The sequence below is a fragment of the Oncorhynchus clarkii genome, chromosome 6 (assembly GCF_045791955.1).
Source record: "Oncorhynchus clarkii lewisi isolate Uvic-CL-2024 chromosome 6, UVic_Ocla_1.0, whole genome shotgun sequence".
NCBI lineage: Eukaryota > Metazoa > Chordata > Actinopteri > Salmoniformes > Salmonidae > Oncorhynchus > Oncorhynchus clarkii.
This window is the reverse complement of record NC_092152.1, coordinates 33,234,446-33,259,687: the sequence shown is the minus strand read 5'-3', so window position 1 is coordinate 33,259,687 and position 25,242 is coordinate 33,234,446. Positions and strand designations below refer to the sequence as shown.

The 25,242-nt window shown below is 44.0% G+C and overlaps 1 protein-coding gene across 1 annotated transcript; it reads right to left on the bottom strand.

Moving 5' to 3' along the window:
- Positions 1-778: 778 nt before the first annotated feature.
- On the bottom strand, positions 779-24,588 carry LOC139411016 (synaptic vesicle glycoprotein 2Ca). Its single transcript, XM_071156797.1, has 12 exons — positions 23,790-24,588; positions 15,018-15,198; positions 12,880-13,031; positions 8,408-8,541; positions 7,538-7,627; positions 6,781-6,891; positions 6,584-6,672; positions 5,930-6,094; positions 5,486-5,619; positions 5,062-5,268; positions 4,732-4,891; positions 779-4,578 (listed from the first exon to the last, which is right to left on the bottom strand). The coding sequence occupies exons 1-12, from the start codon at positions 24,394-24,396 to the stop codon at positions 4,395-4,397; spliced, it is 2,214 nt and encodes a 737-aa protein (XP_071012898.1). The 5' UTR covers positions 24,397-24,588; the 3' UTR covers positions 779-4,394.
- Positions 24,589-25,242: the final 654 nt, after the last annotated feature.

The following is a 25,242-nucleotide window of genomic DNA, read 5'->3' as shown; positions in this document are numbered from 1 at the left end:
ATTCGACCTAGCGACATTTCAGTTACAGGCCCAACGCCCTTAGCGTTAGGCCACCTGCAGCCATGACATGTAACTAGGCCAGAGCAGTGCAGCTTGACATGCCTGCCTGTAATAATTTATTGTGTTGCCCAAGTTCTTTCTTGTCTCTGCTGTGCTGATGTTGCAGGGTGTGTGTGAGAGAAGTCTATAACTCCAAATTCCACGTAAAATTTCACTTTACATTTTATCTGTTCGTTTTGTTGGAATGTTTTTATTTTTATTAAAAGGCAAAAGCCAGGGGTAGATGTCATGTCTTTACTTGCCATGCGTAATGCCCACTAGCTACGACAATAAGGCAGTGAATATGGAAATGTGGATTAGCATTTTGATGTCTTCAATGCTGCTGTTTCTGTTGTTGTTTTAAAACTAATACCACAAGCCCTCACTTTAGTTTAGCCGCGTCATCGTTTCCAACTTCAAAGGACTGGAATTATAGTAGTCTATACTAATTGAAAATCTTCATTTTTAATTCCTGACAACAATTGATAATATTTTCTGACTTGCAAACATTGAAGGCAAGATAACTAATATATTTCTTAGAGGTCAGATTATGAGAGTGCAGTGCTAAATAAAAGCTATTATTAGTGTAACACGATTTTGGGCCCAATGCTCTGCAGTCTGCATGCACTCTATCTGATATAATATTATCTTCAAAATGACCTGCTGCAGCCCTATATAAGCTGCAATGCACTCAAGCTTTATATCCTCAGGAGTTGAATGAGCACATGATTGAATTTGCTAGAGAACATAAATCTTTATTTCATATACTTGATGCTCATAAGCAGCAATGTTTGCAATTCCTGCCATTCTCCTTTAATTAAAACAATATTCACAGGGCATCATTTGGCAAATATTTCTCTACACAGCTTCATGTTTATAGACGTCTGTACATACAGTCATCCCACAATTGGCATGCCCTTCACAATAATGTACACACATTTGTTCATCTGAGCCCACACCATTGTTCACTTAAAAAAATGTCCCAAAAAAACTGACGAGTGATACATTCACTTTTTTTCTTCCAAAAATTTGGAAGAAGAATACAATAAGAACACAAAGTTGAGCACAATAAGAACACAAAGTTGAGCACAAAAAAATATAAGTTTCATACACACATGCAAGTTTGTACACACAGTAGTAGAGGACATGTGGCTTTTAGCCAAGGAAACACAGACGTAGAACATGGATAGATGGATTTATCGCTTGAACACAGCTGGAGAGGCATCAGTCAATCAAAAAGCATACAGATTTAACTCAGAAGTCCACCCACTACAGCATTGATATGTACAATACTTACACACACACACACACACACACACATTTGTTTTACTATCTTTGTGGGAACCAAACTATTTATTCCCATTCAAAATCCTATTTTCCCTAACCCTTAACCTAACTCTAACGTTAACCCTAAAACTAAGCCTAACTCTTATTCCTAACCTAACCTCTAAGCCAAACATAGGAATTTTCCTTGTGGGGACTGGCGAAATGTCCATACCTGTCCAGATTTTCCTTGTTTTACTATCCTTGTGAGGACTTCTGCTCCCCACAATGATAGTGAAACCAAACCACACACCCACACAAAAAAAGAGAGACACTTATTTATCCTTTGTAAGATACCACAGGCAATGCTGTCACAATTAGGCTAAGACGCTAGGTTGAACACATCCAGTACCACCATACAGCTGCAACCCTTGTTCATAAATAACTGGTATCTTATTGTATGCACTACACTGCTGAGATGGTAACAGTAGTCAGTCAATAGCTTTGGTTTGACACAAGCCCAATCAGAATGTTGTTACTAGTACTATAAATACTCAAGTTCCATTGATTATGTCATCACTTATAAAATCATGAAATCATCAACAAGTCAGCGGTTGATCATTTGTAGTGCATACCAAGAAGCAAACAATCAGCAAACAGACTTTACCATATCCGAGATGATGTAAAGCTAAAATATGGAGGGGGCAAGCAGACCGCAGTTTTGATACAGTGGACTACAAACACTACAATATACTCACAGATACGACACACACGGGAACAGGAGAGCTACACAGGCAGTAAAGCCACAGATAATACTAAGGAGCCATGTAGAGATGTAGACCTGTGACTGAGGTCTGGTGATCATACTGCTTACAGTAACGACAGCTATCTGCAGGATGCCTTATCAACGTCAGACGCATTTGTCAACTGTGGGTGAGAATTTAGAGACTGAAACATTATGCAGTGTACAGCACTAATGAAATGCCATTATACAGTGAAAAGATTTATACATGTGCTACGTACTGAATTATGTGTACAACATTTTGAAAAATACTGTTTTGTTACTGATTCTAAAATGTCTTCCAAATTGTCACTGGTGTTTTTTTTTAATAACAAGCACTGGAATAGTTTACTCAATGTTGTAAAACTGTTTAAATATTGCTTAAAATATCCACGCAAATGCATTCCCACTGGGCACACACTGGTTGAATCAACGTTGTTTTCACGTCATTTCACTTCAATTACGTCTTGTTGGTCACTCTTATGCAAGCAGTTACTAACTTACTTACTTACTACTTACTTATTGCTCTAAATAACATTTTATATTTTCCAATCCAGTTTAAAAATAATATTATCTTCCAACTTCATCTGAGGGGAGGGCATCTTTTTTTTAAACTGATATGGCGGTTGAACCTTTTACACGTCACAATGTGAAGGGACATCACACACACACACACACACACACAGAGTTCACTTCCTGTTTACCTCCTGTACCCTTCAGTCTCCTGTTCTGTTGTCTATGAGGAGAACGCTCCGGTGAAGAAGAGGCACATTTAAAAAAAAAAAAAGGCCATTCAGTATCTTGAAAAGGAAGCAGCCTGACATGTCATTACAAAGTCAGTGCCGAAGAGAAACGCCAAATCAAAGGCTGAACATAAATAAATCCCAACCAGGAAGCCTGCATACAATACAACACATAGGAGAAGTGGAGAACAAGAGTAGATACAAAAAAATTGGATTCTTACATTTCCCCCAACAAATTCTTTAGAACAGCTGCAGATACATACCCGCAAAAAAAACCATAAATATTAACATATTCAAATAACAACAAATCAAGTTATTCACTATGGCCTAGAGAGCTGGTGCAAAGGGCTTTGACATTGAGTGTTTATATATGACTGTGGTAGAGTGGGGCAGAACACTGTAATAAAAACACATCTTTATGCATCTGTCAGTGTAAACTAATAAATAAATAGCCACAACTGACAACAAACACATTATTATAGTTTCAGGTGTTATCTGGGAGAAGCTTAGCTTAGTTAAGACCTGTCCATCACCATGACTCTTCATGGTTGACAGTTCAGGGTATGTGCGTATATCTAGCAGACATTACAAGTGAAACATTATGTGAGAACACGTCAAGCCTGACAAAGATCCATCTACACTCAGCTGGCCCAGAAATACCCTTGTTCTCTCCCTGGGCCTGTCTGTCTAGGCCAGCTGTGTTGCAGCTGTGTGGTCTCCAGTCTTTCTGATCATCTATTTCCCCCGTCTCTCCCACTGCAGGGTGGCTGTGCTCAGAACAGCTTGTTATCCCCTCTCTCCTCCATCTGTCCTGGCCTAATAAGAACGCATTCATATGTACAGCACTAACCCTGCCCCTGCAATGACTCCAGACAAACATGCCTGGAAGCTACTGCTCATAAGATACAAAGCAACAGGCGCTACTGACATCTATACAACTCACATAGCACTAACTCAGTACTGACTTCACAAGCCAGCTCATAGCAAACAGGCCTTGACACTGATATAGAGTCTACTTCAGCCAACTACAGGACCCATATACAGTAGTTCCCTTCACAGCCAGTACTATACAGGGATGGATGGACATAATCCACAGGCAATGGCCTGGCCATCAATCAGTCATGAACAACTGACCATCAATTCCCCTGAACAATGCTCACCACAAGCTTCACTAAAATATATACCCCACTAACTCTTATGATTATATCATGATGAAATAACATGAAAATATTGAGTGACATCATTCCATCCTGGAAGGGGCGTGGTGACATCCCCAAATATTACATTCAATAATAAATAGGAGTTTCCCTTTGACACCAGGAAATTGTGCAGATGGTCTGGAGCTTGGGTTGTGTCTTGTACATACATAAATTGATAAAGTGAAAGTAGATATACTGTTTTGTAGCAATATGGGGTGGGGGTGGGGAGTTATGCAATTGAACTCCCTTTGACACCACAAGCGGCAATAAGCAAATCAAATCTCAAACATCCATAGGACATGTTTGAAGCAAACCCTTTGCACCAAGTTTGGCCCAAGTCTTCCACAGGCCAGGTGGTCCTTCCTGGGGCTACATGAGTACGTTGGCCCTGGTATCAGGCAGCCGGAGCCCCACCAGGCCTCCACACACCAGCACAGATGAGGCCAGGAGGATGGGGATGGACTTGGTGATGCCAACCAGAGAACCAAAGATCAGGTTTCCCAACACTGCAGCCAGCTTACACAAAGCGTTACAGAACCCAAAACCTGTCCCTCTGACACAGAGAGAGAGAGAGAAGGGGGGGGGGGGGGGATTAGAAAGTATTTTAGTGATTTACAGGAGTTTTATATGTATGTCTGTGTGTTTTTTCATGCCTGTTGTGTGTGCAGATAGGAATGGATCATTTATATTTTCTTGCTAACTATACCTTCTGTCTGTAGGGAAGGACTCTGTGGTGACCACGTCCAGTGAGTTCCAGGCTGATATGCTCAGGCCGTTGTAAAGGCACAGCATGAAGATCATCATCGACTCACTGGTGCCAAACCACAGGAAGAAACAACTGATCCCTGACAGAACCATTGAGCCACCTGTACCACACACACACACACACAGACACAGACGCACGCAGGCAGACACACACAGACGCACGTAGACACAGACACACAACATCCTTTTTTTATTTGAACAACCTGATACAGTCATGCTCATAACAAAGGTAGCCCTCAGAAAGGACTTTGCAAACTATCCCTGTACATACCTAACATGGAAAGGCGTCCGATTTTATCCATGAGCAGTGCCGAGACGATGTTGCCGGGCAGAACAGCCAGAGTTCCAAGGAAGTTGATGAAGTAGACCCAGTAGGCGCTGTAGTCGTCATCAAATGTCATCTGACAGCCCGTCTTGTTGTGGTGAAACGTGCTGTTGATCACCTCTGTGTCATCTATCAGTTTGGAGTCATCGATGTCTGCCATCACAAACAGGAATATAGGCATGACTGAGACTGTAGCTAAGAAAGGACAATACCTAGCAAACATTTTTCAGCCCGTCGAAACAATATCTTTACAAAAAAGGAAGTATGAAATAAAGGAGAACAGGTCAAGCCTGACAAAGATCCTTCTGGATTCTTCACGGTGGCCCAGAAATGCCCCTGTTCTCTTTCTGGTTCTGTTTGTCTGTCTTACCAGTGTTGTAGAAGAACGCCTCGATGAAGGTACAGTTCCGGAAGTAGGATCCCACCGAGGTCACGTCGTCAAAGTAGCAGTTCCGGAAGGTGGAGTCAATGAAGGTGATGGACTTCAACTTCATATTAACAAATCTGGACGGTTCAACCGAGGAAAGTGTATGTGTGGACATGGTTAGTTACGAATGCCTACATGTCATGTTCCTTTTACAGAGAAATCCTTGTCGATTCTGTATTTAACGTTTACTCATCTCATCTAGTTGACAGAGACAAAGCAGATAAAACAACATGCCAGATGAATATAAAAGCATATAAAAGCATCATAGTAATGACTCACATTTTCATCCATACTCCATTTTAGGCCATCAGTCCCATTTTCATTGAGGATGCAGTTATAACTGCTTGTCCAGCATGAATGTGGAAGAGCTTTCTCTTTCTTCCCTACCTGTCGTTGATGAAGACACCATTGGTGTGGATCTGGTTCTCCATGGTGAAATTGAAGGTGAAGTCCTCGATGCGTTCGTTGCTGTGGATCTTCACCTTGGAGGCGTAGTCATCTGCCTGGAGGTGCTTGATGACGTCAGGAAACCACACAGACAGGCCGTAGTACCTGGATCCACAGACACACACAGTGTCGTCACCAACATAAAGGTTAGGTTATGTACGTACCCACAGGGAATTTGGCGTAGGGAGTCACTTTAGTGGATATAGGTTAACAAATAGAAAGAAATCCATGTTTATACATAGGAGCCAGTTGAAATGTATTGGAACTATCGGGGTAGAATACACGGTTTCTGTTGGGTTTCCAGGAGTGTTCTTTTCTTCTCAGGCTGCTTGAATTCCCACCCTGTCACACTGAGAGGAGAGGCCAATGAAAGCATATTGATTCAGTAGTTCTCCTGAGAGCAGGGAGCTGCGACCTCTGCTACCACGTTGGACAGCTGACAGAAATGCAATGTGGCTGCAAGCGCAAAAGTCTATGCCATTTCCTGACGAAAGAAGTTAGCCTATTCTGACTCCTACAGCTCTAAATTAAGAACCAGACCTTTCTATCAGGAGAGAGGGAGGGAGCGGGAGTCATTACAATAGAAAAACTTACCCAAAGGACAGAGTAAACCAAACAATAGCTAGCTTGATAGTGCTTTCTTTCAGAGGGTAGTCGAAACACTTCATAAAGTTAACCCAGATCTGTGTGGAGAAACAAGAGAGACACATCAATAATGATTTGTGAGAGTGCAGTGCAGGATAATGCCGCTTCTATCATGGCCATCTAGCGAGCCAACAGAGAAAACCCACCCCACATAGCTCTGTCTTGGACCTGAAGAGGGCCTTGGAGACTGGGTTCCTCGACTCTGATTTAATCTCCACCAGCTCATCCAAATGCTTGGGGATCTTGATTCTGTTCACCTGGGATGGGAATTATGGGAAATTGAGTTTTTAATAACATAATTACATCAAAAGTCATGTTTATGCTGTTTCTTTCTTGTAGGCTACTGCTGGTGGAGAAATGTAACTGGAAGGTGGTCTGTGGCTGTGGTCCATTCATTGGATATCTGTGGGTGGTACAAGGAAACTCGGGCCCTTGGAGCACCTCGAGGAATTGGAATTTACCTGGTTCTCTTACAGTATCTACAACTATTCTGCATTGCTTTTAAATGTTTCTATGGAAAAAGGTAGGCTATGCAAATTGATAGGCAAGTTTTGCAATTCAAGATTGATTGAGCCCTTATGCTATTGCATTAGCAGCAAAAACCTGCATCTTAAAATATAGGCTACAGATGTATCATGAGATTTGCAAGGGCTTTAGTTCACTTCCAGAGACAGGACATCTGACACCAAATGAAAAGCTCTAAATGTAGATTGACTGGCGTGCTGTTTCCAGGCGCGCCTCCGGCATTGCGTATTTGAATGGCACAAAATACCTTTCAAAACCTTTTCATATCATTGATATTATACTCGGCACATATTTAAACAAGTCGCAGCGCTGGCGGTTATAAGCCTTCGTTTTTCGACTGCGTGAACAAAGCAAGAGCCGAGGCGGGAAAATACTCACGGTGAAGACTTTCTCCGGCTGCCCACGCGCTCGCATGTTGGTGTCATGGATCTGCTTGAGGATCATCCAAGCCTCGTCGTGCTTCCCCACCTGACAGGAGGGAGAATTAAACGGGATTAACGGAGAGAGAACCGGGAGCACTCCTCCGTGACAGCCATGCTCACGCAGGGAGGAGATGGGCTGAGATGACAGGAGTCACGACAATGATGACTCATTTTACTTCAAAGTATAATTCTCCTACAGTAACAGGCGTAGCCAACTGTCACAGTCGTTAGTTTATTATTAGCTTATTATTTGCCATCTTCGACAAAACATGCAAAATGGCGTGCCATGTAGCCCAGACCTCTGCTGCTGAAGCTTTAGGCTGACTAACTGTTTGCCTCATAGGCCTTGCTGTTGAAGAACAAAGAGTTTCCAACTTTCATGAACTAGGGGCATAGTCATGTGTGGGCCTGGGTGGACACAGGCCTACCCACTGGGAAGCCAGGCCCTGCCAGGCCCACCCAATCAGACTGAGCAAAAACAAAAAAAATACTCCTCAGCACCCACTGTCATGAACACACTTAAGCATTATAGTAACCTAGGATAATGTACCCTCTTCAATGGTTTTCTGAGGAAATAGATGCTATAGGGACCTAAGCTGCTATGGGTTAATGATAACCGATCCTTGCACTATCATCAGACTTAAATAACCAATTATCTAGGCTATATGTCTATCTGGGATTGGTCTACATTCTATTAGTTGCCTATACTGTTCAGAACTGGAACTATTGAATTGAAAAGCTGACCATCCATGCCCACAGACAGACATAGTCTGTGAGGGGCAGGCCCTCTCCCTAAAACCCCATTTCCCATAACGCTTTACTTTACCTCCAGGTAAAACCTGGGGCTCTCGGGCATGAAAGTGAGAGCCACAACAGCACAAACGCAGGGCAGGGCGCAGACGACCACAAACACTCTCCAACTGTGGAACTGGTAGGCAGAACCCATACTGAAACTCCAGCCTGCAACCAATCACACACGAGAGAACACATCAGCAACCAATCACACACAATACATCATCAAACAATCAGACACAAAAGAACACATCAGCATGTTTTACATAATGGTCACATTCTCAAGAGAGGGAGCTTCGATTTTTCAATTCATACAATATTCAGCTTGTTTTTGGTCTCCGTTCATAGTAGTTCAAAAATGTCACAGGAGTGGGTCTTTTAAGTTACTTGTGAGCAACTGACTGTTGCTTCCCTTGGTGATGTGACGTCTGTTCTATTTGCATAATTTCTATGGGGTATATTCCAGAAGACCACACACAGAGGAAAGTGCAACACACAAAGAAAACAAATAAAGGAAGGAAAGAAAGGACATTTAAGTTAAATCATGTTGTACCTGATCTCATCCCACAGGTAGAGACTATGTCCAATTCATCTTCATAGCAGCAACACACACACACGCACACACACATATATTCTCACATACACAAACACATGCACACACACAATCAATTTCCAATTCCCCTCTCTAAATGCCACTTATCTCAGCACATTCTAAAGTCATTTTCTGGACTATTCAACAGTGAAGGTGCATAAAGATGGTGGCCCCCATGTACTTACCACTTACCTCATTTTCTATGTTCGCCTTATTGTACATTGCTCTACGTTACTCTTTTTTTGTATCGGCATTATCACAGTATACATGATCCCAATTCTACCTCCAAGATGGCTCCAATTTGAAAAAACAAAAAATTAGATTGTGCTGATTTACTGGCACATTGGACCATTTGGCGCACCGTAGTTTAAGAACTCTGTGGGTCGTGCTACAAACAATGTCATATCTGTATTCCTCCACCTTTTTGCACCTTTGCCATTGGAAAGGTACGTGCCGGACTAATTATGTCCTTGAGCTGGAAAAGGTTGCTGTAGCCTTCAATTATATCTATCCTCAATCATTGTAATAGTATACAGCCATGTAAATAATCTTAGCCTCAACACTGAGCGACCCATGTACAGCACTGTAATTTCATTGCGCTTTCCCTTAGGCACAGTAGAACCCTTCAAACCCTTAAATGTGTGTTTCATACATTCTGTGAAATAGTTTATAAATATCAAATTTGTTGCCCACTTTAATGGATCTTACTGAAAATGGGTCTTACTGAAAGTTTGGTGGAACATCGAGAAAGTAAAATCTTTTCAGAATCACCTTTATTCGCCAAATAGATTTGTATGTACAGGAATTTGTGGTGCCGCCACAATAAACAGGATATACAGACAGATGATAAGCAGGATATATAGACAGACGATAAACAGGATATACAGACAGATGATAAGCAGGATATACAGACAGATGATAAACAGGACATACAGACAGATGATAAACAGGACATACAGACAAATGATAAGCAGGACATACAGACAGACGATAAACAGGATATACAGACAGACATTAAGCGGGATATACAGACCGATGATAAACAGGATATATAGACCGACAATAAACAGGATATACAGATAGACGATAAGCAGGATATACAGACAAACGATAAGCAGGATATACAGACAGACAACATAATGGACACAGAATTAACACAAATCCACATGCTGTATGTACACTATAAACACTGTAGCTGAGAACTACAGTGACAGGGTAAATCCAAAACAATGAAGAGGTATATTTTTGTTCTCCTTATCTCCTTTTTACTGAAAATGACTGTTCTTCAGTGTGTGGGAGTGTACATTAGTGTAAGAGGGCTAATGCAATGTGTGTGTGTGCTTATGTTCCCTGTTCCTATTTGGGGAAGGAGGGAGAAGAGGGATGTTAGTCGTGACCTCCCACGTCTCTCCCTCTGGATCAGGCCTTTTTCTTTTTAACACGATTTACAGGAATAACCCCATTATCCATCAGCACTGTCAATGTTAATGCAAGGAAATTACTTCTAGAAATGAATCTAAAGGCAGATTGATACCACCGCTTATTAACCATCTCTCTCAAACCACCCGTGTATGGCAGGGGCTGTACATCATTCTGTGCATGCATCAGAATCGTCCACACACCATGTATGGGAGGGGCTGTACATCATTCTGTGCATGCATCGGAGTCATCCACACACCGTGTATGGCAGGGGCTGTACATCATTCTGTGCATGCATCGGAGTCATCCACACACCATGTATGGCAGGGGCTGTACATCATTCTGTGCATGCATCGGAGTCGTCCACACACCGTGTTTGTAGGCGTTAATGTATAGAACTGCTGGGATGTTACTGTAGTTGTGCGCTGAGTAATGACACTATCCTGTAGGTGTGTGTGGGAGGATGTCAAGGATTCCCAGTGACTACCATGAAGGCAATCTCAATTCCTTACATTCAGGGTCTTGTGCATGTGTGTGTTGGTGTGAATGCATGAACTCTGTGTGTCTGTGTGTGTGTATGTGTTAACATGACGCATGTATGCTGATGGTAATGTATTAGTGTGTGTGTGTGTGTGTGTGTGTGTGTGTCTGTGTGTGTGTATGTGTTAACATGACACATGTATGCTGATGGTAATGTATTAGTGTGTGTGTGTGTGTAAGATTTGATGTGCTGCAGTGATTGCCTTGTCTATGGGGATATAGCTGTGCTGTCAGCCCCGGAGGGTTAGTGTCTTTTTAGCCATTGAAAATGTCATTACTGGGATAATGTACATAATTGACTAAGTGGATGGATGGAGGGAGAGAGGGAGAGAGAGACCCCTAGTAGTGTAACTAAAGGCTGCAGTATGACAGAGATCTCTCCAGGCTGATTCAGGCTTCTGTAGGCTCCATCTGTGTCTTTGTCATGAGGCTTTAGAAGACATTAGGAGCTGCAGAGTGTTGAAGACAAGTGAGGAGGTATATAAAGAACTTTAATGGAGTATTAAACACCAATGAGGTGGTAGATGTGTGGTAATCCATCATTATCTGTTTCTATATGAGACAAAAGACTACACCTCAGGCTCCTCAGCCACATCGCTGTTGGCGGGCACTGCGGCAGTTGGAGAGAACATAAAAATCACCCAAAAGTGTTGGAGTATGCAGGGCACGCTCAGAGAGAGGGGGTGGGGGGATAAAGGGGGGAGGGAGATAAGTGGGGAGATAAAGGATAGAAAGGGAGAGGATATGGAGAGAGGAAGAGTGAGAGAGGAAAGAGAGAGTGTGTGTCAGAAAGAATGAGAGCAGAGTGGGTTTACTATCAAGCCTTCAAAGGGATATCTGCAGACCTGACAGCAGAGCTTTCTCAGTGAGACTCACTGGGTTTATCAGATTGTGTGTGTGTGTGTGTGTGTGTGTAGCCCTCCTCTATAGCCACTGCACAATAAAGAGAAACTGTGGATTTTCCTAAAAGCAGCTCAATGATCTGAAATCTTAAATGAACCCCCACTGTTTCAAGTATCATTTCCTTCAATGTCTACAGTGCAGTCACTATTTGTACAAACAGGCATTTCAGTGGCTCAGCACGGCCGGCACAGTGAAATATCCTCCATGAAGCCTCTCACTGACGTCACCCACGGCTGGGCTAAAACACGGCTCGACCATAAATCATGGCTAGCTGTAGCTTTGTCCCATTAGGTTAGAGCAAGAAGAAAAAGCTAATTATGCTTGATCAAGAAGAACATCCCCAGACAGAGAGAAGGAGAGGAGGGACAGGGAGGGAGGGAGGGACAGTAAGAAGTGGTTGGAAGAGACATTGGGAGACAGTGAAAGAAGGGGAGGAAAGAGAGGGACAGAAAGAAAGGAGTGAGAGGGAAAGAAGATGAGCAGAGAGAAATAGGCTCAGACAGAGATACGGGTGGTGGGAGAGATTGGTATAGTGTGAGGAAGAGAGAGAGGAAAGCCCCTTTTCTTTATTGATGAGTGCAGCTTATTTCCAGTGTAGCGGTCGTAAATCACAGTCTCCTATCTCCCACCGTTACGCCTTCATCCTTTAAATATCCCTATGTGTGCCTGTATGTGTATCCCCGTGGTTTCCAGGCCTACATTAATCACTTCAACTGTCCCTCTCCCAGTCTGCAGCCACTTAGTTGATGCGCCAGCAGGGCAAACTGGCACCTTCACCCACGGTCACAGCTAAACGTTCCGCTGGTTATACTCTGCCAACCTGGATTTGTGCAGTAAGTTTTAACATTGTGTCCCATTGTTTGATTTGTTTTTACTTTGCAAACTGTACAATGTCAAATTATTATACCACATTCAAGGGCATCATAACCATCTAACCAAGAAGGTTTGGTTACTAAAATGCCTATGATGTGTTCATTCCACCTGTGTGAGTGTGAACTAGTCCTGGTGAGTCACCGTGGTGCGTTAAAGTGGTATAACAGTATACTACTTACCATAGTGTGGTATAATGGCCCAGGCCATGGCTGAAGCATAGATCTCTCCAATCATCCAGAACATGCAGAGCCAGCTCAGGTGCTCCCCTCTCTTCTCTCTGGACAGCACCTCCGCAAATAAGGAGAAGACGATGGGTACAACTCCCCCTGTTCTGAAGGAGACAAGGACAGGACAATGAGTTGTTTAATTACTTGGTGGCGCAATGCACCAGAAGATGATGTGCCATAGGACAACGAGTAGAACCACACGGATTATGCGGAAGGTAACATTTTCTTAACACCTACCAATTAGTTGACCCATGAAAATGAACTATATCTATAGTACATTGCCGCAACAACGACAATTTTTTTATTTATTTAAAAAAATATATTTTGTAGGGCCTTTATTTTCTCTGAGGAACCTTTTGTATTGTTCAGACGTGACGCAGCTGGAACAGTTTTGACTACTGTAAAAGTAGACAATAGAAACAAACACTCTAACAATTTTCCTCAAAATAAGCCAACTTTGCCAAAAGGGCATTTCCTTGGCTTTCCAGTTAACCATTAGGCTTGGAGCCAGTCGTCCATGACTCCAACAGAAGGCAGTTTGGCTGGCAAGCCTTTTCAATTACATTGAGTCCCTCTGGGGAGAGGGGCGGGAGGCAATTAGTAAATGAGCTTTTGACAGGGACCGTTACACCCCTCCAATATTTTCTCTCTATAAATCAATGCTCTGTTCTTACAATTCTAAACATGTGAGGCTAGAGGCCATGCAGTCCGTGAATAACAATATGGACATTCAGAAATGGTGCTGTAAAGACTTCTCCACTATCCTGCTGCGCTTTTGTTTCCTTTCCTTGTGTAGCGAAATAGAATGGAAGCTCGCGAGATCAGGATGGTCGTACTGGGCTAGTACAGTAGTTTCCAAATGTCACTTGTCCATCATAAGGCTGCTTTTTAAATGCCCCAGAAGCACATTTCAGACAATCATTTGTCACAGAGCCTTTCACTAAAGGCTTACCAAAAGCCAGTGTGGCATGACGACAGTGATGGCTAAGGAAACGTCCCTAGGATTTGTCAAGCCAGGGGAAACCTTGACAAAAACACATCTGATTGAATGAGACACCAGAATCAGCGAGTGCAAGACTGTAAGAAAGGACTGAATGTTGTTTGCTGAGATATTGCTTTTAGAATTCTTGTGCACTTTTTGCTTGAACTTTTTCTAATTAATTTGACGAATGAGGGGAATTCTTTCGTGCTAATTGTTTTGTTTTTGAGTCTTGTAAATCATTTTACCAGCAATGTTAAAATCATTAATCCACTCCAAGTAGAAGACGTGTTTACAAAGGCCCTGTATTACAGTAAATATATTACAGTAAATCCCCTGTTATCACTGACACAGCCTAGTTGGTCTAAACTAAAGACTTTCATGATGGATGTTAGGAGCATACTGCCATACTGACAGGAGAGTGGTTGACACATTCACTACTAGTGTTTACAAATGCTCACATCAATGAATGAATGAAACAAGGTTTTAAGCCCCTATATTACAGTAAATATATTACAGTAAATCCCCTGTTATCACTGACACAGCCTAGTTGGTCTAAACTAAAGTCTTTCATGATGGATGTTAGGAGCATACTGCCATACTGACAGGAGAGTGGTTGACACATTCACTACTAGTCACACATTATTATTATTATGGATATAGATAGGAGTGAGTGAAACCTTATGTGGGTGAAATATAAGAGTTAGTCTATGTAAACAGAGGGGTCCACAACTAGATATTCATCCAAGAAACCAAAACAGATTATTTACAACAACAGATAATGAATGAATGACTAACTACTGTGAAAAGCAGTCTCTATGGGAATTAAGGAGTTAACGACGTAGAACTGCAGGGCCATTTGATGAACGACTTGAAAGGACACATCCTGGTTGTAGCTAGCTATGTAAATTGGAACAAACTGAGTCAGTTGTCCTTACTCTACTGTTCATGTCACAACTCACAATACATTTTTTTCATCTCCAGTATTATTTGTAATTCACTTTTCTAATTGTTTGTTTAGTGTGGATTATTACAATTCAGTAGCCCATTATTTAAGAGAAATAACACATTGATGTTGCTTGCCATTGTAACCCCAGTCAGATCGACTCACCCAAAGCCTGCGATCACGCGGCAGAGTAGGAAGATGCCATAACCCTGAACGAAGGAGGAGAGGAAGGCGAAGAAGCCGTTCACACACATGCAGATGAGCAGACACTGTCTGCGGCCCACCTTGTCCGACATGCCCCCCCAGAAGAACGCCCCCACCATCATCCCCAGGTACACAATACTGCCTGCAGAGAGAGAGAGACAGACAGAGAGATACTTTAGATTTATACCATATCTATTTGCACAGCACAAAGCAATGCTCAAACCGATTGTCATCGAACCTTCAAACAAACCAACAAATACTGTGTGAATTTGACAGTGTAGATAAGAATTGTTGACTGGTGGATAAAGCTAATCTTAATGGTGGATTCACATCGTCTTCAGCAGAACACAGTGGACATTACTGTTTCATTTATTTTATATATATATATATCCCATGCTATTTTAATATGCAATGTCATAATCACCTCTAGTCCCTCTCTACCTGACATCATATCCCTGCCAGGAGACATTGTGTGCTTCCTAAATGGCACCCTATTCCCTTTCTAATGCACTACTTTTGACCAGGACCCATAGTGCTCTGGCCAAAAGTAGTGCACTATCTAGGGAACAGGGTGCCATTTGGGACTGAACCATTAGGATTTATGGCCCCTCCGTGGGCTCTAGCTGCTAAAGTGAAGGGTATAAACTTGTCACAGTAAAGTATGGAGCGGCATTAAGGCCCATTAGTGCTGATTATCATACATCAATAGGAACATGTAATCACCAAATCTGTTGAATGACTCTGTTTTGTGTAATAAATTCCACTTCTCCTGAGAGTGGAGATGTCTTGGTAGAATAACAACTTAATAAATCCTGCTCATCTTTTGACTGTTAAAACCTTTATCTCATGCAGGAATAACAAAGGATCTCTCTTGCCTTGCTGCCCAAACCATAACCCAAATGATACTGTAGATTCAACTTTTCTTTCAGTTTTGTGTTCAATTTGCACACCCCAAGAGCACACTTCATAAATACTTTCACCAATAACTATTCAATTCCTGTTACGTGTCAGAATGATAAGGAGTTATACAATAAACTAAGATTTGAGGGATGAAGTCCCTACAGTAAAACACAACCCATTCTCAATCCCACTGTGATGTGATGAGTGAATACAGAAGGAATGAACCTGGACCCACTAGTGTGACATGAATCAATGGGATGAAGAATGTGGTCAGTAATACAGTGCCCTTTGCGAACCAATAGAAAACCTCCCTGGTCTTTGTTGTTGAATCTGTGCTTGAAATTCACTGCTCGACTTAGGGACCTTGCAGATGATTGTATATGTGGGGGTATAGATATGGGGCAGTCATTTAAAAATAACACTATTATTGCACACAGAGTGAGTCCATGCAACTTATTATGTGACTTGTTAAGCACATTTTTTTTACTCCTGAACTTATTTAGGCTTGCCATAACAAAATGGTTGAATACTTATTAACTCGAGACATTTCAGCATTTCGTTTTTAATACATTTTTAAACATTTCTAAAAACACAACTCCACTTTGACATTATGGGGTATTGTGTGTATATAAGTGACGCAGCATCTCAATGTAATCCATTTTAAATTCAAGCTGGAACACATCAAAATGTGGAAAAAATGTCCAGGGGTGTGAATACTTTCTGAAGGCACCGTACAGGGTGACTTGACCTCTGCATCAATTTCACACACTGCTGATCATGGTCTTGGAACACTATGAGATATCCTTCTCTATTGTTAACGCCACTGTTCCTGTACCCTGCTCCTCTCTAATCTCAGGAAGATGTTCATCTTCTCAGGTCTAAACGGTATCCACCTTTAGTCATAGTCCTGCTATGGCCTACCAGTCCATTTTGGAATCTTTCTAGGATTGAATCATTTCATGCATTGATATAATGAATGCTGCGAAGTCCTGGTCAAGAGACATTTCCATCAAACATGATTCCTTAAGAGGACTCAGACACCATCTAAATATTTTTTTTTTCATATAATAAGAAACCGAGATATAAACGGATAAACCGACGAGTAAACAGAAAATGGCGTCAAAGGGATAGCTCTCTCATTACAAAAGCACTGTCATTTATATTTTAAATTTCAGTCGCTATGACAATAAAGAACAGATTGCATATAGATTAGGCCATATTCTGATTACACATGGTGTGGTATAATTTAGCCTGAGGCAATGACGTCTGGTCCAAATAATTGCAATTCAGGGTATAACAAGATACAACTCATTCAGATCTCATCTCCCCACTGTTGTGGATAGATGGGGATCTGACTTAACTTTCTTACTTCAGGGGTCAAACTGGGGTCATTCACACTTGGCCATAGTCGCTAATCTGAGGTCCTTCTTTATGATCTAATGGTTGAGATGAGGATTTGGGGAGAGTCAGCAAGCCATTCGGCCATCTGATACTACCCTGAAGCCAAGGCATTAGGAAGACAGCATACTCCTTGATCTCTTCCTGACAAAAGGGACAACATAAATAATAGTGATATATCAAATACTGCCCATACTTTTCCCCACACTGTTTTGCAAGCCTTAGAGGGTTCTTCAGCTTGTCCCCTTCTGTAGTGATGGCGGAACACATCTATACAGTTACATACACTGTATTGCTATATGTTTTTTGGACAATATTATATTGATACTTTGACTCCAAGTATTGATTTGTAAAAAAATATATATATATTTATATTTTTGCTAGGTAGCGTTAGCGAGCACTAGTCGGCTGTACCTGCATCATATAGCTTTCTCTCCATCTTCTTTTTAAATAGTGAGCCAACATGTTTTCAGCACTTTTATTCTCATGCTCTCTCTGCAGCAGACATGTTTTTTATAATAAAAAAAATAAAAAAACCTTTACCCCTTTTTCTCCCCAATTTCGTGGTATCCAATTGGTAGTTACAGTCTTGCCTCATAGCTGCAACTCCCGTACGGACTCGGGAGTGGGGAAGGTCGAGAGCCATGCGTCCTCCGAAACACAACCCAACCAAACCGCACTGCTTCTTGACACAATGCCCGCTTAACCCAGAAGCCAGCCACACCAATGTGTCGGAGGAAACACTTGTACACCTGACGACCGTGTCAGCATGCATTGTGCCCACAGGAGTCGATAGAGCGCAACAGGACAAGGACATCCCTGCCGGCCAAACCCTCCCCTAACCCGGATGACGCTGGGCCAATTGTGCGCCGCCCCATGGGTCTCCCGGTCGCAGCCGGCTGCGAAAGAGCCTGGACTCAAACCAGGATCTCTAGTGGCACAGCTAACAACTGCGATGCAGTGCCTTAGACCACTGAGCCACTCGGGAGGCTGTAGCAGACATATATGTAATATGTTTGGAACATCAAATTGCAATAAAATCACAGTATCTAATCGTAATACCAGAATCGTGAGAATCGCAATACATATCGTATCAGCACCTAAGCATTGTGATAATATCGTATGGTGAGGTCCCTAGAATTTCCCAGCCCTACCCACAAGGGAACCCTTATGGTTCTAGGAAGAACCCTTTCCCCCCACAAATAACCCTTTTCTCTCAAAAAGAGAGAAAGGAGCCTAGGATGCCAGATATCTTCTAAAACCGTAAAACAGTTGAACCATGATCATACTGTCTAATAGCCCCTAGAGGACGTCCGAATACCTCATTCATGTATTGATTGTTGTGTGTTTTACTGCACAGCATCTGAGGGTGTGATCATCTCAGCACTGGCGCCAGGAAATAACGTGACTCATGGGGGAAAGACATCTACAGTATCACTATGTTGAAATACTCTAGCGTCCCATTCACCAACTGTCTAGAAGCATTTAGCCAGCTACACATGGTTGTGCAAAACCTATATTTATATGCTAGTATCCTCTATTTGCTTTTCAGACACACAAGAACACATAAAAGCTGCATGACTTCAGACAATTTCTCTTTAACTGTGCAGCCTCTAGTCTACAGACTATAGTCCCCTGCTACTCTTGTTATGACCAGGCACTTTTGTAGGTGCTAGTTTGCTCCTGTAGAACCCAATAAATTATTGCGCTGCACAAACTGTTCTGCAGAAGGAAGCAGCAGTGGACAGAGCATCTGGTGGTGAAAACAGGGTTGGCCACACTTTCTAAGAAGTATGATACTAGTGCATTTAGGAATGTTCGTTCCACACACATTACACATGGTTACTAAATAAAGTACTGCTAGACTAAACGATACAGGAATAGATATGACCAAATAGACATTCACCCCTCAGTTAAGGCTAGCTTAGAGGCAGACCGTTTGTCAGAGTGGCTCAGTGCTCCCCGTTATCTGTAGCCACTCCCTGTCCTGTCATGGGGGAGTGGCGAGGGGGGGGGGGGGGGGGTAAACACAGCTTCATTCAAACCTGCAGGCCAACAGAGGGTCAAGTCAATTCACATGTTATCCTCTGTCACAGGCTTTCAACCTTACCTTCCGTATCGAAACCACGTGAGCAAAGCCTGGGCGTCCGAGCCTATTCACGTGTAAAAAGTCTAGTTCTATAGGCTATTGCCCAGAAGCCTGGCGGTTGGAGAGATAGATGACATCATTTATACACAGGTCACATCTAGAATAGCTGGGGAAAGGCAGGGTGAACGTGTGTGTTTCTATTCCCTGTTGGGTGCTAGAAGGTGTGAGAGAGGAGAGTTGTGATGATGAGGTGATCTGTGGCCAAGCAGGAGGTGGTGAAACAACATGACTGTCTGGGTGATTGGGTTCTCTCAACAGGGTGAAACGAGACTGAATCTTTGACAGAAAAAAAGACACCCTACTACACTGCCCTGGGATATTTATTTTCGACCCGAGGAAAGAGTGCCTCCTACCGAGCCCTCCAACACCACTTTCAGCAACATCTGGTCTCCCATCCAGGGACCGACCAGGACCAACCCTGTTTAGCTTCAGAGGCTAGCCAGCAGTGGGATGCAGGGTGGTGTGCCTCTGGTCCCAAAAGTGAAGAGAATATACAGTATTTGAATTTGGACAGGTTAACTGCATGGCAACGAAACTCTACATCGTCCCATACAAAACACGCTGCATCAGAACTCTCAGACACAACTGTCCCAAAGCACTCACAGATATGTCAAAACACATCTACAAAACAGGGAAATGTTCAACAAACAGTCAGACACGCACCAACACACAAACCCTAAAGGGAGAGGTACTGGAGCTGAACAGTGTGGCAAAACACACACACACACACACCCAGTTAAGGATCATGATTCAGCAGCTCTTGTAAACTTGACAATGAAGGGCAAAAAGAAAGAGATAATAAAATAAATTGTAATGGGGAGGAGAACAGGGCAGATGGAGAAGGGGAAGGAAAGGGATGTAAACAAATAGAAAAGGCCAGAGAAAATTAGCATAGTGAGAGGAGAACGAGGGAGAGAAGTTCGGAAAAAGCGGAAAGGAGTGAAGAATAAGAGAGTGAGAGATAACGAAAAAGAGAGGAAACGGAGTTCAGAGAAAGGGTGGTGGTGTTTTTTGTGCTGTCAGATCCTGAGGAGCCCCCTAAGAGTAGTAAGAGCGCTCAGCTGCATCATGGTCTCTTTTCCGATTTCACGCTTTGATGCTCTTCACTCTTAGAGGGGTAAACTGTTTCAGCGCCACACAAAACGCTTGCCCTGTTCTATTCATACTGCATATAGGGGAGTACGGCGTGCCTGTCTGAATATAGGGGAGTATGGCGTGCCTGTCTGAATATAGGGGAGTACGGCGTGCCTGTCTGAATATAGGGGAGTACGGCGTGCCTGTCTGAATATAGGGGAGTACGGCGTGCCTGTCTGAATATAGGGGAGTACGGCGTGCCTGTCTGAATATAGGGGAGTACGACGTGCCTGTCTGAATATAGGGGAGTACAGCGTGCCTGTCTGAATATAGGGGAGTACGGCGTGCCTGTCTGAATATAGGGGAGTACGGCGTGCCTGTCTGAATATAGGGGAGTACGGCGTGCCTGTCTGAATATAGGGGAGTACGGCGTGCCTGTCTGAATGTAGGGGAGTACGGCGTGCCTGTCTGAATATAGGGGAGTACGGCGTGCCTGTCTGAATATAGGGGAGTACGGCGTGCCTGTCTGAATATAGGGGAGTACGGCGTGCCTGTCTGAATATAGGGGAGTACGGCGTGCCTGTCTGAATATAGGGGAGTACGACGTGCCTGTCTGAATATAGGGGAGTACAGCGTGCCTGTCTGAATATAGGGGAGTACGGCGTGCCTGTCTGAATATAGGGGAGTACGGCGTGCCTGTCTGAATATAGGGGAGTACGGCGTGCCTGTCTGAATATAGGGGAGTACGGCGTGCCTGTCTGAATGTAGGGGAGTACGGCGTGCCTGTCTGAATATAGGGGAGTACGGCGTGCCTGTCTGAATATAGGGGAGTACGGCGTGCCTGTCTGAATATAGGGGAGTACGGCGTGCCTGTCTGAATATAGGGGAGTACGGCGTGCCTGTCTGAATATAGGGGAGTACGGCGTGCCTGTCTGAATATAGGGGAGTACGGCGTGCCTGTCTGAATATAGGGGAGTACGGCGTGCCTGTCTGAATATAGGGGAGTACGGCGTGCCTGTCTGAATATAGGGGAGTACGGCGTGCCTGTCTGAATATAGGGGAGTACGACGTGCCTGTCTGAAGCTAATTCTGTCACTGTAAACAACGGTCTGGTGATTTCCTTTTATTTGTATTTTTTACTGTTTTCATACTCTCTCTTTACCTCTCCTCTCGTCTCTTTTCTCCTCTCCTCTCTTCAGATCTTCTTTCATTTCCTGTCTGCTTTCTTTCTCACTGTGCTGATCTCTCCCTGCTCTTCTTTTTCTGCTTGTGTCCTCCTCTTCTTTCCCATTTCTTTCCTCTTCTTTCCTTTCCTCTCCTCTCCTCCACTCTCCTTTCCCCCTCCTCTCCTCTCTTCTTTTCAGCTCCTTTACACTGAGCAGCGTGTAATCACATTTGTACCAGATCATGTCAGGCTTGATGGGATTCGTGCCCCCTCTTTTGCCGTAAGAAAACCACCACCTCTGCAGAAAAAAAGATTGGGTCTCTTTGTCACATTTTTGGTTGGTGGGGGTAGCAAAGATTTCAATGAAATCTTTATGAAATTATACTTATCTTGGGCCCAGGGGTGCAAGCACAATGGGATGACTCATTCAGCTAAGTAATGCTTCTAAGCTCCCTTGCATCAAGGGTAATGACCAGATAGGCGTGAAGTATGTTGATACTCTGAGTGCTCGATAAGAGAACCCCCCCCCCCCACACACACACACACACACACACACGCTCTCCCACCCCACAGCCCTCTACCACACACACTCTCTCTGCGGTAGCAGCGGGTAATCTCTGCAGTGGCACTGCTATCTCACTGCAGTTTAGCCATGCTCAGCTGCCCCTGGCCTGGACCACGCAGATACTCACAGCCTGCCAGCTGGCTACCATATACAGAGAGAGAGACGGGGGGGGGAGAGACAGAGAGAGAGAGAGAGAGAGAGAGAGAGAGAGAGAGAGAGAGAGATGGGAGGGAGAGAGAGAGAGAGAGAGATGTGAGGGAGAGAGAGAGAGAGAGATGGGAGGGAGAGAGAGAGAGATGGGAGGGAGAGAGAGAGAGAGAGAGAGAGAGAGAGAGAGAGAGAGAGAGAGATGGATGAGAGGAAGGAAGGAAGTGGTAAAAGGAGGGAGGATGTAAAGAGAGAATGAAGGAGACAAAAAAAGGAGGGAGAACAAAGGAGAAAGAGACTAAGAAAGGAAAGGAAAGAGAGTTACAGAAAGAGAAAGGGAAGAAAACAGAGGAGGTGAAAAGTGATACAGTGAGGTACTTTCTCATTCCTCCATCGTTCCCATGCAGCAGTTAAGATTCCTGTGGGATCCTGTTAGGTACAAATTTTATTCTGTAATTTAATCTGATTGATTTCATTTCATTTTTCCGATTGTATTATCCTGTTACACTGGGCTCAGTTTGACCAGCTTGCGATACAAAGCCTCAGTCTCTGGGATGTTATTCATGTTTCCCTGCGATGGGTCTGCATGGTAACAACTAAGTAAACTCAGGTTGAACTAACTAACCAACAAAGCACTGACATTGGTGTTGTTTGTATGCAAAATGCACAGATGTGTAATTAAATATTCCACAGAAAATCATGGTTTCCGGGTGGGACGGGAGGACGCGGGCGGGTTTATTTTCATATTTCTGTAGCTCTAACCCCGCTCTGAAAAATAAAAATGACAAAACTAAATCAAAAGAGACACATCTGATGATGATCACATTGGACTCCAACAAGGTCAAAGTAACTCCACAATACACACAGACAAACACAATCTCGTTCAGCCTGAGTCACCTCATCTGGGGAGGGAGGGAGTGGGAGGGAGGGAGGGAGGGAGGGAGGGAGGGAGGGAGGGAACATGAATAAGGGTAAGCAGAGCATGGAGCAGTGAAAGTAGTAGTGCCATGTCTCACTGTGCAGGGGGTGGAGGGCTGACTGATTCTATGTTTTTACAATATGACATTAACACAGGCAGCCCCCAGACACACATGTCATGTCAGACTCGATAGTGATGGATTACCGACCTGCAGCCATCTGGACTAGTGTGACTCCAAGTGAACACATTGGGAAAACTAGTCCCTCAACAAGGACACAGAAACCAACGTACCGTTACACGGTACTCTGTGGACAATCGTAATTTAAACCGGTTGTGATCTTACAGAAGTTTACAGAAACTGCTAAGCACTCATGCTTTAAACACACACACACACACACACACACCTAACTGCTTACCTAGCCATCCAGATCTGGAGTTGGAGCCACCCAGAGCACACATGTCCGTCTCGGCGCTGGGTAGAACGAACCCCACCACGAACACCTCCACCCCATCCGACATGAGGGCCAGGCCCAGCACCAGGAACAGCTGCCACTGGAACCTGCCGTGGCCACACTCCTGGATGATCAGCTCGTACTGCTGGGCCAGTTCCTCCTCGTCCGCCTGCCTCTCCTGCTCCAGCTCCTTACGGTCCTTCAGGCTGTCTGTGACGGGCTGCCCCAAAGCCACCTGCCCCTCCCTGGCCCGCCTGTCTCCGGCCGCTGGGATTCCCTGGTACTCCCCTTCGTAGATCTCATCTTCGTCATCATGGCCCTCTGTGGCGTCGCTGGCATCACTGGCCTGGTCGTTGTCATTGTAGCCTCCGTCCTGCCTGGGAGGGTTACGGTAAAAATCGTCCCCCTCGTCCACCTCGTCCTCGAAACGGCTATATTTGCGCTGGGAGTACTCGTCTGTGGTGCTGTCCACGACCTTGTTGACCTTTTTCACAGCGTGCCGCTTGGCCTCCTTGACGATGTCCTTGGCCCCCTTCACTAAGGAAGTCCTGCTTTCGTAGCTGTCGTCCATTTTAGCTCTGATGGACGTTCAGGGGTGGGAGTACAGGGGGGTAAGAAGAGGGCGAGGGAGATGGATGGAATCCGGCAGAGAGGTTTGGGAGCAGATCAGAGTGGTGGGTCTGGAGATGCAACAGGGAAAACCCTGAAGTCTGCAGTCACAACAGGAAGTTACCCTCACTGGCTGTGGTGTTCATTGGTCAAGCTGTGGAAGAGAGAAAGAGCAAAAGAGAGAGAGAGAGAGAGAGAGAGAGGTGAATAACTCGGGAAGTTTCGACAGCTGCATTCATAACCAGACAAACAGGTGTTGCAGGAAAACAGCTCTGACACCTAACTCTCTTAAACATTCGCTCGCTGTCCTGCCTGCCTGCCCCTTTCCCCTTTAATCATTTCCTTGAGTGATGTAAAGAAAATGGCTTTGGCCGTATTACACAGTTTATATTCATGAAGTGTATTGCATTTCCAGGAGAGCTCCCCTGTTCTATATTTCATGAGTATCCTTCAGTCTCAGGTCTTAAACAGAGACAGGAAATGTGCTGAGTCATGATCAAGGTTCTGGTATATAAGAGCAGGTGTGGTGACCCAAGCGGAACCGTAGTGTCATCCTTAAATCCATGCATGAGGAGGATCCACGGGAAACACTGAAAGCAAATGGCCTCTGTGTCACCAGCATAATGTACAAACACATACACACTGTGTGCTCGAAGGAAATTGATTTGGCAATGTCACTGATTTCATACACATGAACTAGGACACACGCACAATGGGCAGGGGGAAACCCTCCCAGTCAGAGGAGGCCTGGGTTGGCAAGAGTGCACCCTCAGCAGAGTGGAAACAGCCGGATGCATCCGGTTTTCAG

Bases quoted from the DNA above. Each gene is read 5' to 3' on its own strand.
- LOC139411016 (XM_071156797.1), bottom strand. From the start codon at position 24,396: ATGGACGACAGCTACGAAAGCAGGACTTCCTTAGTGAAGGGGGCCAAG. The intron at 6,095-6,583 runs GTAAGTTTTTCT...CTGTGGATCCAG, and splicing joins TGGTTTACTCTGTCCTTTGG to GTACTACGGCCTGTCTGTGT. The intron at 4,892-5,061 runs GTATGTACAGGG...TGTGTGGTACAG, and splicing joins CGGACGCCTTTCCATGTTAG to GTGGCTCAATGGTTCTGTCA.